The sequence below is a fragment of the Taudactylus pleione genome, unplaced genomic scaffold (assembly GCF_031769625.1).
Source record: "Taudactylus pleione unplaced genomic scaffold, aTauple2 ptg000099l, whole genome shotgun sequence".
Taxonomy (NCBI): domain Eukaryota; kingdom Metazoa; phylum Chordata; class Amphibia; order Anura; family Myobatrachidae; genus Taudactylus; species Taudactylus pleione.
This window is the reverse complement of record NW_028284501.1, coordinates 2126981-2142815: the sequence shown is the minus strand read 5'-3', so window position 1 is coordinate 2142815 and position 15835 is coordinate 2126981. Positions and strand designations below refer to the sequence as shown.

General features: G+C 43.7%; 1 protein-coding gene across 4 annotated transcripts in view; it reads right to left on the bottom strand.

Moving 5' to 3' along the window:
* The window catches only part of P4HA2 (prolyl 4-hydroxylase subunit alpha 2), a 102495-nt gene that overhangs the window by 43315 nt on the left and 43345 nt on the right, over positions 1-15835 (bottom strand). For all 4 annotated transcript variants that reach the window (XM_088470385.1, XM_088470384.1, XM_088470382.1 and 1 more), the window contains exons 5-8: positions 9997-10134; positions 8240-8479; positions 5251-5450; positions 1276-1452 (exon numbers count right to left, since the gene is read on the bottom strand). In XM_088470385.1, the coding sequence (XP_088326511.1) occupies positions 1276-1452; positions 5251-5450; positions 8240-8479; positions 9997-10134 (755 nt within the window). The remainder of the gene's footprint in view (positions 1-1275; positions 1453-5250; positions 5451-8239; positions 8480-9996; positions 10135-15835) is intronic.

Sequence of the window (15835 nt, the reverse complement as noted above, 5' to 3'; positions counted from 1 at the left end):
GCAGACCACATGACAGATTGGAAAAATAAAAAAACTTTTTTTTTTTGTCTAAACTTTCTTGTGCTCTGCTGGGGAGCACACATGTCCGACCAGCCTCCGGAGCCTGAGGACAGAGCAGAGTGCCGGAGGGGCTCGTCGGGGGACCTGCACACGCAGATACAGGTAAGTTTCACCTGCTATTCGCCACCTCACAGTGGCGAATAGTAACTGCATCAAATTCCGAATATTGATAATTTTCGGAATTTGATGAATACCACAATTTCCACATCCCCATACTAAAGTATGGGGAGTGTGGAAATGAACGCAGGGGAACTTAGCAAGGAGATATCTGTGATATATCCTGTACTAAGTGGCTACATGAATACCAAAATAACGTTATTTAAGGAAAATGTCCTTAAAAACGTTATTTTAGTGTTGATGAATAGGCCCCAATGTGTGTTATTCTCTTAATGTTCCTGGTAAGAAAGGAGTCCTCTGCATTTCCATATTAAAGTTATTAAAAGCCTTATTGCAGTAACTGCTTGGTACCCGGATGGTAGTGGAACAGGAAACTTAGGAAGAGGTTCTCCAAAAGCAAAACAAATAAAGTAGATTGTGGAGGATCCCAATTATTAGAGTTATTATGAGATGTCCATGGAGGACATTTTATATGACAGTAGTGTCATAAACCTGTGCATTGGCTCTCCTCTCAGACAATCAGGGGTTAAGTTTTTGTTGGGAGGGACTTTGATTTTCATATGGGCCAAAAGCGGATTGTTTTATGATGGTGGGCTGGAGTTTTGGAGGATTCAGGGGAGGAAGGGGATATTTCTCTCTCTTCCTTTCTGAACTTGCCCACCCTAAAAATGTTGTGGTTGTGTCAGCTTTTACGTTTATGGGAGAGGCCAGTTGCAGAACGGCATTGTTCAGTTAAGGTTTTATGTTAGTTTCCCTGGGGTGCAGCCCATGCCATGGAGGAGGATAGGCGTTGACAGCAGTTTTCGAACAAGGACACCACCGGTCCTGGTGGGTCCTTTGCATTTGGCACTTATATACTGTAAATGACAGAGGAGACAGCTGAGATACATCAGTGCACTATTCCAACAAGTATGCAAGCATGGAAATGATATAAAATGTAATGATCTTCTAAACCAAATTAAACATCAAGTAGATAAATTAATAACATGACCAATCAGAATCGGTTTAAATTACAAAAAAAAAATTTAAATAAAGGGAAGGGGGTGAATAAATAAATACGTTGAGGGGAAAGAAAATGCACTTGGGCAAACTACTTACTTTTGGCTTTGCCAGCTCCTTAATCTTCTCTATTTCTTCATCAGATAAAACATCCAGATAACGGACAATTCGAGGACTATCCCATTCATCTTCCTCCTTAACAGGACTCAAGATTAGAAAAGGGTTCATGTTTCCATTATGATACCGACAGAAAAGTCTCTTCTGCCTCCGTGGAACCTGAAAACCAGATTATAAAGAAGGTCACACACAAACAGTAAAAAAAAAATACAAAGTTATCAGGGAAGAAAAACCTCAACAAAAAACATTTTATTTTGAAGTACTGAATTATTCATGAGTCAAACATTTATTACAAAATATCATAAAATGTGCATATTTAGTTCTATCAAGTCCCGATTTGTGCAAAGTGTTGTTATTCTATAACTTTACATATGGAAGTACTGTTAGTGCCTACAGAATACTAATAATCATTATTATTTATTTGTTAACATTTACTTATATCATTGGTTCCCAACTCCAGTCCTCAGGGAATTCTAGCAATGCATGTTTCCATACAACATATTTCAGCACAGGCATATTAATAACCTACTGGCTTACACATGTTAAACAAGTCACAGATGGTTCTAATCATTATTTCACTTGTGATTTTGGGATTAAACATGAAAAACATGCAGTGTCAGGGTTCCCTGAGCACTGCAGTTGGAAAACACTGACTAATATAGTGACAGCATATTCTGTCGCGCCTTACAGTTGGGAAGTAAACAGAAATAGGAATAGCTCGATAGCTTCCTGTAAAATCTATAGGAAATAAGCATTGATACACAAGGAAAAGTGCTCCATATTGCATATAGGTCCAGCCAGAGGTTCTTGGTGGTCTGTAAGAAACTTATAAATAGCAAAGTTGGCCTGGGCGTCAGTGGGCAGTATGAGAGTAGAAATATAACATACATAAAGTCCTGTAACCATGAACAGGATCAGGTAATGAGTGTGGTTGAGAGGTGTAGATCAAAAAGGGTCGAGCTGGGACAAATCTTGAGATAAAGATAGAGATGCATGTTGGGGGAGTCTGGTTAATAGCCTAATTGTGAAAGTAGAGTTTTTATATTAAAGTCAGTAAAAAAACAAGTAACCAATGTAGGGAATGACAGAGCAGAGCAGCAGAAGATGATTTTGGATGGAAGCCCAATCAAGAAGCTGCATTCATTCATTCAATAAGATTATAGAGGTGACTAATGCATAAACAACATGGGAAATAATGAGTATATGATTTAGACTTTTTGCATTGTCTTGTTTGAAATATGGGTGCATTCTGGATATGTCTATTAGATGTATGTAACAGGATTTGGAAACAGACTGAATGTGAGGAAAAAAGGATGCTTCAAAGTCAAAGATGACACCTACAGTGAGCTTGTGGGGTTGTCGTGTTATCAACAGAGATGTTAGGTAGGTAACTACTATTGGCCAATAGAAATATTAATTCTGCTTTTGAAAGATTAAGTTTGACATCCAAGATGAAATAGATATTTAGTAACACAGACCAATACAGATGGTGAGTAATCTGGAGAGTATAGGTAGTATAGGAGTATCATCTGTATACAAATCAAATTGAAATCCAAAAGAGCGGATTAGTTTGCTAAGAGACGTAGCATAGATTTAGAGAAACAGAAGACCTAGGAGCCTTACAGTAAGAGGAAGTGAATAGGAGGTGAATCCGGAGAAACGAACACTGAAAGAGCAGGATGAGAACCAGGATAGGACTGTGTCCTCAAGACCTAAGTATTGTAGTGTGCATGAGAAGAGAATGGTAAGCAGTTTTATATGCAGCAGAGAGATCCAGGAGAAGAAGTTGTTAGTACTGTCCTTTAGACTTAGCAGTGATCAAATCATTCACCACCTTAGTCATTGTTGTCTCTGTGGAGTGTTGGGAATGAAAGCCTGACTGAAGGAGGTCCAATAGGTTGTGTGACTCTAGAAAGTGTGTAAGGTGAGTGTATGCAAGTCTCTCAAGCAGCTTGGAGGGGCATGGGGGCTGATAGATGGGACAGTAATCTGAGAGAGACTTAGGGTCAGAATTGTGTTTTTTAAGAATAGGAGTAATCACTGCATGCTTAATTAATGATTAGAGATGTGCGGGTTCAATTTCCAAAAAACTAACATCCACCGAGTTTAGGGGTTACGAAGTGAACCAAGTCCCAGGTTTGGAACTCCCAGCGGTTCGGAACTCGTATTTAAAAATCGAACTCTGGTTTTGGATTGCATGTAAACCGGTCAAAACTATATAATTTTAGCTGTTCTTTTTATTTATTGCAAAACCAAAACATGAAGACGAATTCGGATCCAAAACCAAAACATGGGTGTCGGCGCACATCTCTAATAATGATGGAATGATACAAGAGGGATTACAGATTTTAGTTAAGATTGGGATGAGCACAGGAGACAGAGCTCTACTGATTTGTGACGGTATTGGGTCAAATGGAGAAGTAGTAGAGTAGGAAGATGAAGAGAAGGTACTAGATGGTTTAGGTAAAGAATTAAGCAGATTGTGGTCTGAGAAAGAGGATACTATTTTATTTTAAATCTTACCAATCTCGTCCTTACATTATGAAACAAGAACACGTGCACTGATATCAGCTGGTGATTTGATGTGAGAGGGTTGAACCATGATTTAAATGCATTAAAAAGTTGCTTAGGGTTACTAGATTGAAAATATGTTTTTTGACAATGCCCAGAACCTTTTGATAGGCATGTAGATAGTCTATGTGAGAAAGTAATTCATAGTACGGGCACTGATGTTCAACTTTTTATGAGAGTTTTTGTAGGTATCGTGTTACTTTAGAATGCCATGGAGACACTACATCAAAAGTAGAGTTTGGTTAAGGTGTGGTACAGCCGGTGAAGGGAATGTAGAAAGTGGTGGGAAAGGTTGTTGCAGAGAGGTGGAAAATTGTTGAAAATTTCTGCAGGTTTGAGGAGGATTGGTAAGAGTTCAATAACAGATAGCTTGAAGTATTTGAGGACAGGGTGCAGGTGATAAGGTTGTGATCAGAGAGAGGGAAGGAGTGTTAATAAAAGCAGAATCTGAGCATAGTTTATTGAATACAAAATCAAGGCAGTTACCATCGTGATGAGTAACAGAGTCAGTTCACTGGGAGAGGCTTAGAGAGGAGGTTAAAGATAGTAGTTTGGAGGCATGTGTAAAATCATTAGGGATGTTGAAGTAACAAATGATGATGGCGTGAATGTCAGAGAATAAGAAATGAGGGAGCCAGGTAGAAAAATGTTCAAAAAATGTTGGTGTGGCCCAGACAGCAAAACGCAGAGGACATAGATCACAGCAGAGAGAATGGGATGAAAATCCTGCTATAATGTATTTCAAAATGTGCAATATTGGGACAGTAATATTCCAACCACAAACTACTTTACTATGTCCAGGGCTGAAGGTGTGTATGAAGTAGAAACCACCATGTGAAAGGGCTCCAGGGAAGGCAGTGTGATTGTTTTAGCCATGTTTTGGTTATTGCCAGTAGGTTGAGGTTGTCTGAGATAAAGAGGTCGTGGATGGATGTTAATTTGTTATAAACAGAGCGTGATTTTGTGGTATATGTACTAAGCCTTGGAGAACGATAAACCAACCAATCAGCTCCTAAATGTCACTTTGTGTTTGAAAACTGGCAGTTCGTAGCGGTTTGGTTGGTACATTATATCTCCATCATCTTTATTTTTCTCCAAGGCTTAGTACATAGACCCCTTAGAGTGTGATGGGAGACACATGCAGTTTATGAGGTTAGCTGGATTTCTATACTGTTGTGAAGCAGCTGTATGTATGTGGGTCATGTGGGCGAGACCTGGATTTGGAGATATATCACCAGCTACAAGAAGCAGAAGGAAAGAGTGAAAAAATGTTGTAGGGCGTGTGTAAATTAATTTTGTGGTGACAGGTTGAGGATGTTACAATCAATGTATACAGATAAAAAAAAAGTTAGTGTGTGTTAAGAAGAAAAAACTAGACTTAAGTACCAATTTAATTCCCTCTCCACGACACAGTGCTTCATAGGTGTCACGTTCCGGCAAGTAGTCCAGAGGTCTGTCATAGACGCCAGAACGAGGCTTTGAAGGCTCGTTGTCAGAGGTCTTATTAAGTACTTCTTCAGCTCGCTCTTTCTCCAGCAACTTCTCAAAGTATCTCAGGTTAGTTCCAGCTCGCTCATGGCTGGAATCTATAAGAAATAACAGGGATACGAATGAGATACAATATGTGTAACCATACTAGTAGCTTACTTATTAGATCTTACTAAATTACGTTGGACATTCACGTTATTATATTTAAAAAAAAAGCACCTTGGAATCAAGAGCATCTGGCAATGTAACAATCAGCAGGGTGAGAAGTAATGTGTGCGGCCTCTTTTGAACAAACATCCCCCCAGTGTATAGAATACAGCGCGCCCTACCTCCACCACCACCATGGAACCCCTTTACCAGGAGCAGTCAACTAGAATTGTGCTTTTTTTACATGGCAGAGAGGTGGCAGGGACACCTACTGCAGTAATAGACTGACTAGATACTCTAGAATGAGCCTGTTCACTACCTGAGTTTACAGAAACAGCACTTCTATTTGCTACATATATGTTTTTGGGAATATTATGTTAAAGAAGGGGTTGTTCCCTGTAACGTAAAATACACTGACTGCTTTTGGTTACAGAGCAAAACCAAGTTTCACCATGTACACTGAAGTGCAAAAAGCCATGGGAAAGCAGTATGTAAAGGTAATGGTAGGTTGCATCACCGTAATGTGACGTTTTGGAAATGCCCAGATATGCATCAGTTGTAATCTGACATCTCGTGAGTCAGTTTAAACACCAGCAAGGCTGCTCATGGCAAGGCGATGTGAAGTATCGGGGTTCGAACTAATGGGACATTCCATTTCCAAAATTGTGCAGACAATTAGCATTCCTCGATCTACTGTGTCACGTGTGTACAGGGAATACCTCATGGAAGATATTACCACTCACCGTGGACAGCACAGTGGCTGACCACGGGTGCTTAATGATTGTGACTAGTGACGTCTGGCCATAATTGTATGTTATGTAACTGGCTAAAATCACATCCACATTCACTGCAAGAGGTACCAGACACATATCCAGCAGGTCAGTGCAACGTTCTTTAGCTCCCATGGGATATGGGAGCAAAAGACCCACCAGAGTGCCTGTTAACACTACGACACCGAACACAGCGCCTCACTTGGGCTTGTGACGTTGCTAATTGGACCCTGGAGGACTGGCAACAAGTGGCGTAGTTCAATGAGTCAGGGTTCCAGCGGTTTCGGACTGATGGTAGGGTTCGGGTGTGCCACCGACCCCATGATGCCATGGACCGCAGTTGTCAACAAGGTACCATGCAGGCTGGTGTTGGCTCCATAATGGTGTGGGGTGTGTTCATGAGGCATGGGTTGGGCCCACTGGTCCGCCTGAACACGTCATTGACCGGTAACCGCTACAATGCAGTGCTTGATGACCATTTACAGGCCTTCATGGACTTCATGTACCCCCACAACAATGGAATATTCCAGCAGGATAATGAACTGTGACATTGGCCCCAAGTTGTACAGAATTGGTTCCAGGAGCATTCTGGAGAGTTCCGATGATTGGTGTGGCCACCACATTTCCCCCATCATGATCCCAATCGAGCAGTTATGGGACGAGGTGTAGAGGTCCATTCGCACTCAAGATTCTGCACCTAAAAAAAATCAGGTAGCTGTGGAAAGCCATCTAGATGGCATTGGTCATTGGTCTTCCGCCCACTTGTGGAATCGATGCCATTTTGAGTTGCTGCTCTTTACCGGGCTAGAGGTGGTCCTACAAGATACTAAGCATCTATCCATTGACTTTCAGCACTTCAGTGTATGTACACATAGGTTGCAATAGAGCTGCAGTTGCTTAGTAGTATTGCAACAGCCCTGTGCAATCTTTTCTAGTCTTTCTAATCCTTACGTACAAATCCAGAAAGCAGCATCTCGTACATACTTCTCACTCTATTGTGATGCTGAATTCCCTCCATTCTAGAACTTATCAAGCCCTACAGAGCCACAACACAGCAAAGAAAGGGCAACATGGACTCCGTTATACCATACTGCAGTGGTCTCTAACGTTAATTGAGATGTGAGCTACTTTAGAAAAATGAAACCTCCTGAAGAGCTACAATTGAAGGTAATTTAATGAAAAAAACATGTTTCATAGAAAATAAATATGCATTTAATTATTACAGTGATATCGTTGTAATTTGTAAATACACTGTTAATTACCGGCTCCAAGGAGGTACGTGCAGTAGAGGAGCAAAAGATATAGGCAGGACTGCTGTGTGATTGTCTGGCAGGGCTTGGCGGGAGTCACTCGCTCCACCGTAGCGTAGACACCGTGGGTGGAACCACGGGGAAGCACATCAGGTGATTGCTGTAGTGGCTGTGACAATCACCTGATGTGTTTCCTGTGGCTCCATCCATGGGGAGCACACATCAGAGGTCACTTCCTCCTAGTTCACTCGGCAGTATTGCAGCTAGTTGATCTACCAAAATTAAGAGCGCAAGCTACCGGTAGCTCGCGAGCTACAGGTTGGAGACCACTGCCATACTGTATATGTTGTGCTCTACACCAGCTATTAAAACTGTAACTCGCATATATTTTGTAAAAATCTTGCCCTGGCAGAACGTACTGGTGATTAATGTTAGATGGCTGGAGAGCCACGTTAGGTATTAAATAAGTGTTAAGGAAGGAACCAACATACTGTTATAAAAGCAAATAAGTTCTGAGACTAAGTAGAATGTCTCAACCTAAACTTCTAATCTAGTAAATTGGTGAACAGAAATGGGTAGTAGAAATCCTATACTATACTGCTCAATGCAAGGATAATATATGCTATTAGGAATTGAATGCTTGAAGACATAATATGAAAATCACCAGCTAATAATTCATGCATACCAGTGAGCAAATACAGTAAGTGGTTGTGTCCTTACCTAGAACTAGCAGTCTTCGGGTAAGCTCCACTGCCCTATGGATGTCCCCGAGCTGGAACACAGTGTAACTGAGGTAATCTAGAACATCCACTTTTGAAATCATGGCCTCTTCCCCTTCATCCAGCAATTTTAGAGCTTGTTGCATCCACAGAACAGTATGGTAATTATCACCATCGTTATAGGCTATTTTTCCCATACTAAAGCAATCATCAGTAGATAAAGATGCAACATATTTAGATCCTAAAATATTGAATGGAAAAATATCAACAACAGACTAGGACATTTGGAATCTGCAATAATACAAATGCATTTTTTCAATCACATACTCAGAGAACCCAGAATGCTGATAAATGCTAGTAATGGATGGTTTCCATTGATTAATAGGCATTTAAAAAAATATTCCTAGAAGACAAAGGGTCTAATTCAGAGTTAGAAGCTAATACATGCGTGGCTGCGATTTCTTTCGTATTTGTCAGCTGTGAAAACATATAAATGCTACTCTCAGCCATCTCATTCTAGCGGTGTGCACGTGTTGTCTTTATTTTAAAATTACTTTTGCAGCTAAACTACAAATACCAGTGGGCTCTTAATGACCCGCATGCTGGTACTTGTGGTTCTCCAAGTACTAGCATGCGGGGGAGGCTTGATGGGACCTGTAGTTCTACTGTAAAAAACAATGTTATTACATCTATTTTTACACAACACTTTACACAATCAACTCGGCACCCACAGCCGGGTGCCGGGTATAGCCCTGGAGTGCCCTGGAGTGGGGGACCCCCTTATTGAGGGGGGTCCCCACCTCCCCAGGAATCCTTGGCCTGGGCTGACTAGTGGTCAGCCATAATGCTGGGGATCCCCTGGCTGTGGCATTGCTCCCCACTAGATAGAGTCCGGAGCTGGTTATGGAAAATCCAGGGACCCCTACTCTTTTTTTTCCCCTGTATTTTCACAACCAGGACTGGATCATGAAAAGTCTGGGGCTGGTTGTGCTTTAGGAGAGGGACCCCATGTAATTTTTTTTTTTTTTTAACTTTACAAGCATTTTTTTTTTAACACAGATGCATGCAAATGCCTGTCAAGTAACGTCCGTATCGTTCGGTCGGAACAACATATCATTCGTCATTCAGTACTGCGTACACACTGCACGATATGCCGCGCATCATTAATGAGATTGACAGATCTTCCTGCATGTAGGGAAGATCTGAAGATACGACCAACGACCGGCGGGAACGCGCATCATGATCAAGTGTACACACTGGACGATATGAACGATTTGTCGTTCCGATGTCGGAATCCGCCAAATCATTCACGATATCATCTAGTGTGTAGGGGCCTTTAGTCACAGAGGCAGCAAAAAGCTGCTCACAATGTACTAGAGTTGCTGGGCTGTGACTAACAGTACAGGAATTGGTTTTACACACGTACAAAGTTGCAGATGAAGCACAACAGAACTTGGCGCAAAGAAAAGCCATGGCTGCTCGCATCAGGGCACTTTTATCACAAATTCAGACTGCACAATTGCACACAGATGTACAAAAGTCACAAACCCCACTGCTTGGTGCTCGGTTTTGAATATGCGAATACAAAGCACATTTTCAGTGAATGTCATCTGGGACCTGGTGCGCTGAAGGAGTATTTGACACGTCCTACCTCCAAAGTGACAGAATCTTTTCTTAGCGGACATTTTATTGAAGATTATAGAGGAATGCGCATGCCCGGAAACCACTAAAAACGGTCAAGTTATAAGTTGCACTAACCTGGTAACTTTCCTTTTGCTATGACGTCTGGGTCAAGTCTGTAGGTGTCTTGGAGACGCATTAATGCTTTGGCCGCTCCGGTTTCATCTTCTTCGCTTGGAAAGAATTCCCTCTGCATAGTGAGGTTTGCTATAAAGCCTAAATTCAAGCAGAATCACACAGGATGAGTTACAGGATGAGGACAACATGGCTATTTGCGTAGTCTGTATAAAGAAGCTGAACAACAGATGTAGTAAGCCAAGACATAAAGGAAACAGGTATAATAGATTGCAGTGCCTCACAGACCAGCATATGGTATAAAACTGGCACACTGTCAAATATCTAACATTACACAGATGCTATGTCTGATAGATTTACTGCAGTGTGTACGTGGGAATTTCCAGTGGACAACCTCTACGCAAAACCATATTGAAGCTTTTAAAACATCAAAGAGGGATAGATCTAGTTGTCAGGATACTAGAAATTAAAAGTTAATTTATACAGTTTTCTTTCCTTTATTCTAGCCTAAGCTACAGCGCTTCCTCTATCAGTATCCCTGTCACAGAACTTAGGTAGCTGGAGAGCTCTAAGGGCCTGATTCAGAGGCGCTCGCAAAAAGCGAGCGCTCGCTCTGAATCAGGGCGGGCACTTGTTTTTTTAGATGCGGCCTCTTGGCTTGCATAGCTGTGGGCAAGTATCACAGCTATTGCGAGCGGCCATGATGATGGTCGCGATGGTCAAGACCATCGCGACCATCGGGCTTGCGACGAGACCCTTGTGGTAGGGTCTCGTGACCGCAAGCCCCAGAGAGCTTTCGACTCAAACAGAGCCGGAAGTTCTCTCACTGACATCACTGGTGATGTCAGTGAGGCCGCCCACAAACGGTAGGCGTTCGCTTGGGAACGCCTACATTTGTGAAGCCACCCCCCGGCCGCGCCTACAAAAGGGGTCGAGCTGTCGATCAACATCGACAGCCGCCCCTTTTGTAGTGAGTCCCGGAGCGAGCGCTTTTTGAGATCGCTCCGGGGCTCGCGCGTGCGCACTGGCCCACCATCGACCCGGTTGCGAGTACACAGCGCTTGAGACCGGGTCTGAATTAGGCCCTAATTCCACAGGGAAACCTCATCACCAATTCATAGCTATGTGCTGCTGAAAGCTTGTTAACAACTTTTTTACCCAGCAGTAAAGAATGTAAATAAATAATTGCAATGAGCTAAGAACAACATATAGGGAGAGGTTATTTAGGCCAAAGCCTTGGGCAGCAGGTGACCCCTAAAGTTATTGTCAATTGATTATTTCAATACATGTTCTATTGTTCTATGTGTCGGCTGTGGCTTGGAGACTAATTAGGACATGTGCATTCCAGCAATTAAAAAAAAAGAAATACATTTTAGAACATAGGAAGTGGTGAAATTTGGGCCCCTATGCCTCTGCAGAAATAGGGTTACTTATCATAGGAAGGTGGGTGTAACAGTAATGGTAAATCACAGACCATCACATACCAACTATTTCAAACCTATAACTTTATGAATTTGAAAGATATTAATGTGAACAGGGTCAGACTGGGCCACAGGGGTAGAGGGGAAATCCCAGGTGGGCCCCACTGCTTGAGGCCCCCTCCCCCTCCTCTAATGTCAGGTTCCAGATCATTCATTTGGTTACACAATTTATTCTGTAGAATTTGTTAATTTTGTGTGAAATTCATTAAGGGTACTCTAGTGCTAATACGTAACAAAAAACAGAATTGGCCATGCTTTCTATGTGCAGTTTTAGTTTGTGCATCAACTTTACAGCTGACACAATACATTTGGAAAGTAGTAGACCAGGGGTGGGCAATAAGTGGCCCTCCAGCTGCTGTTGAACTACATATCCCAGCATGCCCTGCCAAGTCTAGACGTTAAGTATAAAATGAAGCTGGCACTTGGAAAACATCGTTATAGCTTGCAGATATACTGACGCTGTGAAAGGAAGCATTATTACACAGCATATACAGTGACTGAGGACATAAATGCATTTCGGCTACTTCTATAGAGTGCATTGCTTCAGCAGACCTCATATCTACATTCACTTTAGTCAAGTTTCTACACAAATTATTGTCTTAATGTATTGATTTGGAAATAACTTTATTTCTTATTTACTATTTAAATAGTTTGAGAACACCTTAAAGCCCTGCAATGCATCTCACAGGAGCAGTTACAACATATAAATATATGAATATTATATACACCATGATCATATGTCCATTGCTGTTTTAGAGACAGAATTTCTATACAGAACCATAGGAAATAAAAGTGTATCTAGACAATATCAACAGAGACCAGCAACAAAATATATGTAAATTGCACAATGTCCCAGATATAGGGGTCTATTTACTAAGCCTTGGATGGAGATAAAGTGAACAGAGATAACATACCAACCAATCAGCTCCTAACTGCCATTTTTCAAACATTGCCTGTACATGACAGTTAGGAGCTGATTGGCTGGTACTTTATCTCTGTTCACTTTATCTCTATCCAAGGCTTAGTAAATAGACCCCATAGTTTTGGGCTCCCATCATAGAGTGGTCCTAGTAAAATGACTCTGGCATTTGTGCTTGTACATAAAAGGCACCCAGGAACACGGGGCCTCACCTTAATAAAAAAAGAAATTGCATTTCAATTAGCTAGGGGTGATACATTTAGTATAGCACAACTTCAAAGTAAGTTAAAAGGATCCGTTAGGATCACACATGGGTAAAATTGGATCTTGTACAAGGACAGCATTTAAATCCGGTATCAATGCTCCACATTTAGAGATCATCTTTCATTACACTGGCGGCATAATAAAGCTGGAATGGAAATGTCAGGTAATAGTCTTGTGGTAACGTGTGGCAGATGCAGGACGATTCCAGCACATTCTCTGCAGAACATGATCTGACTTTTGGCTGATCACAATGCTCTGGCAGTAACAGCTATAAGGCTGGAGCTGCAGGGAAAACATGCTCTGTGTCTATGTGAAAGCAATTACTGCTGTACTGAAGAACTACAGCACAGTGACATGCAAGGTCAGCCAAAGGGAGCTGAGACATGTATACTGTCTAACAGAAAAAGCCTACAGAAAACCAAATATATGCTGCTAGGAATATCTGTTTGAAACTCAGAAACCGCACAATTCCCTGTATATTTAATGATAGCTTTCCCTTTACATTTCCCGCCCCCCTCCCAAAAAAAAAAAAAGTCTTTCCATGCTTTTTTTTGGGTAGTAAAAACTGCAAAACAGCTAAGAAAATATGAGATATGGTAAGAACTTACCTTTGTTATCTCTATTTCTACGAAGTCCATAGGGTTCCACAGGATACCTTGGGTATAGGTGTGACGTCAGTCATCGGGCACCATAGAGTTAAGCTTTCAGCCTCCCAGGATGCACTAGGGTCCCCCTCCTATACCCCGCCCCCGAGCCAAGGCACCTCAGTTAGTTACCAAGCCATAGGCCGGAGGAGGAGAAGGAAGAGAGAGAAAGAAGATCTGGATACACACAAGACTCACACTCTCACCAGAGGGAGATGGGAAAACCGGTGACCAGACCAAAGCCCATCTGCAGCACAGGTGCGACAGGACGGGAGTCCTGTGGAACCCTATGGACTTCGTAGAAATTTACCATATCTCATATTTTCTACTTCAGGGTCCATAGGGTATCCACAGGATACCTTGGGGATGTCCCAAAGCAGTATCCTTTAAGGGTGGGGACGCTCCTGTGCTGAAAGGAGAATCGGCCGCCCGAAGGAAGCATCCTGAGAGGCGAAGGTGTCAAACCTGTAATACCTCACGAAGGTATGGACAGAGGACCACGTAGCAGCCTTGCAGATCTGGACTGCAGAGGCACCACGTCGAGCTGCCCACGAAGGACCCACAGACCTAGTGGAATGAGCCTTCAAAGAAGGAGGAACCGGCAGACCTTCATGAAGATAAGCTTCAGAAATAGCCATAAGGATCCAGGCTGCCAAAGTTTGCTTTGAAGCAGGCCAACCTTTTTTACGGAAGCCATAGAGGACAAACAAGGCGTCCGACTTCCTAAACGAAGAAGTGCGGTCAACATAAGTCCTTAAGGCCCGCACAACATCCAAAGTGGCCTCACCCACTGAAAAACCAGGTGAGTCAAAGGCCGGAACAACTATTTCCTCGTTAACATGAAACTGGGAAACAACTTTGGGAAGAAATTCAGGCCGAGTGCGGAGCACTGCCCTGTTCCCATGAAAAATCAAGAAAGGGGGTCTACAAGAGAGAGCCCCTAAATCAGAAACACGTCTGGCCGAAGCTATGGCCAGAAGGAAAACAGTCTTAGCTGTTAGCCATTTAAGATCCACTGAGCCCAGTGATTCAAACGACGGTCCCTGGAGAGCCCTCAGGACCACAGCCAAATCCCAAGGCGCCACAGGTGGAACAAAGGGCGGCTGAATGCGGAGAACACCTTGCATAAAGGTGCGCACATCCGGGATTGTAGCAATCCTACGGTGAAACCAGACAGACAGTGCCGAAACCTGTACCTTCAAAGAAGCAAGGCGAAGCCCATGATCTAGTCCCGCTTGTAGGAAGGCGAGTATTCTAGACAGACGAAACTCCCGAGGTGCATAACCTCTCGGTCGACACCACTGGAAGAACGTATGCCACATGCGATGGTATATCCTCGCGGAAGACGGTTTCCGAGCTCGTAACATGGTACGCACCACTGAGCTGGAAAACCCCCTGGACCTCAACATGGCTGTCTCAACAGCCACGCCGTCAAAGACAGCCGAGTCAGGTCCGGGTGAAGACAAGGACCCTGCGACAGAAGGTCTGGTCGTAGCGGCAACCGCAGGGGACTGTCCACGGACAGACCCTGAAGGTCTGAGAACCAGTGCCGTCTGGGCCACGCGGGAGCTATCAACAGGAGCGTCCCTCCTTCCTGTTTGAATTTCCGGATTACCCGTGGAAGAAGGGAAACCGGAGGAAACAGGTATGCGAACCGGAACGTCCACGGATGGACAGAGCATCCACCAGAGACGCCTCTTCGTCTCTTGTGCGAGACCCGTACACCGGCAACTTGTTGTTGTGCCGGGACGCCATGAGGTCGATCTCTGGAAGACCCCACCTGTCCACCAGCAGTTGAAAAACGTCCGGGTGCAGGGACCATTCCCCCGGATGAACGTCCTGGCGACTTAGAAAGTCCGCCTCCCAATTTAGCACTCCCGGGATGAAGACCGCTGATATGGCCGGAAGATTGCGCTCCGCCCATACCAGGATCCGAGACACCTCTACGAGAGCCGCCCGACTTCGGGTTCCTCATTGCCTGTTTATGTAGGCCACGGTGGTAGCGTTGTCCGACTGGACCTGCACCGGGCGACCCTGGAGAACCCGATGTGCCTGCTGGAGAGCATTGAAGACCGCTCGGAGTTCCAAGATATTTATTGGAAGCTCCGCTTCTGTCGGCGTCCACCTGCCCTGGAACAAGTGTGGACCCGAAACTGCTCCCCAGCCCCGAAGACTGGCGTCCGTTGTCAGCAGGACCCAATTTGGTACTCAGAACGGACGTCCCTTGCTGAGATGGGTCATCTGCAACCACCAGGCAAGGGACAGGCGAACCTCCGGGGTGAGCACTATCGTCTGGGACTTTAGAGACTGAGGCAGCCTGTTCCACTTGGACAGGATCAGGTGCTGCAGAGGTCTGGAGTGAAACTGGGCATATTCCACCATGTCGAACACCGACACCATGGAGCCCAGTAACCTCATCGCCGAGTGTAGAGACACCCGGCGGCTGTGCAGACAACTGCGCACCCTCGACTGTAAAGCAGAGATCTTTTCCCCCGTCACAAAGATCCTTTGCTGTCCCGAGTCCAATAAGGCTG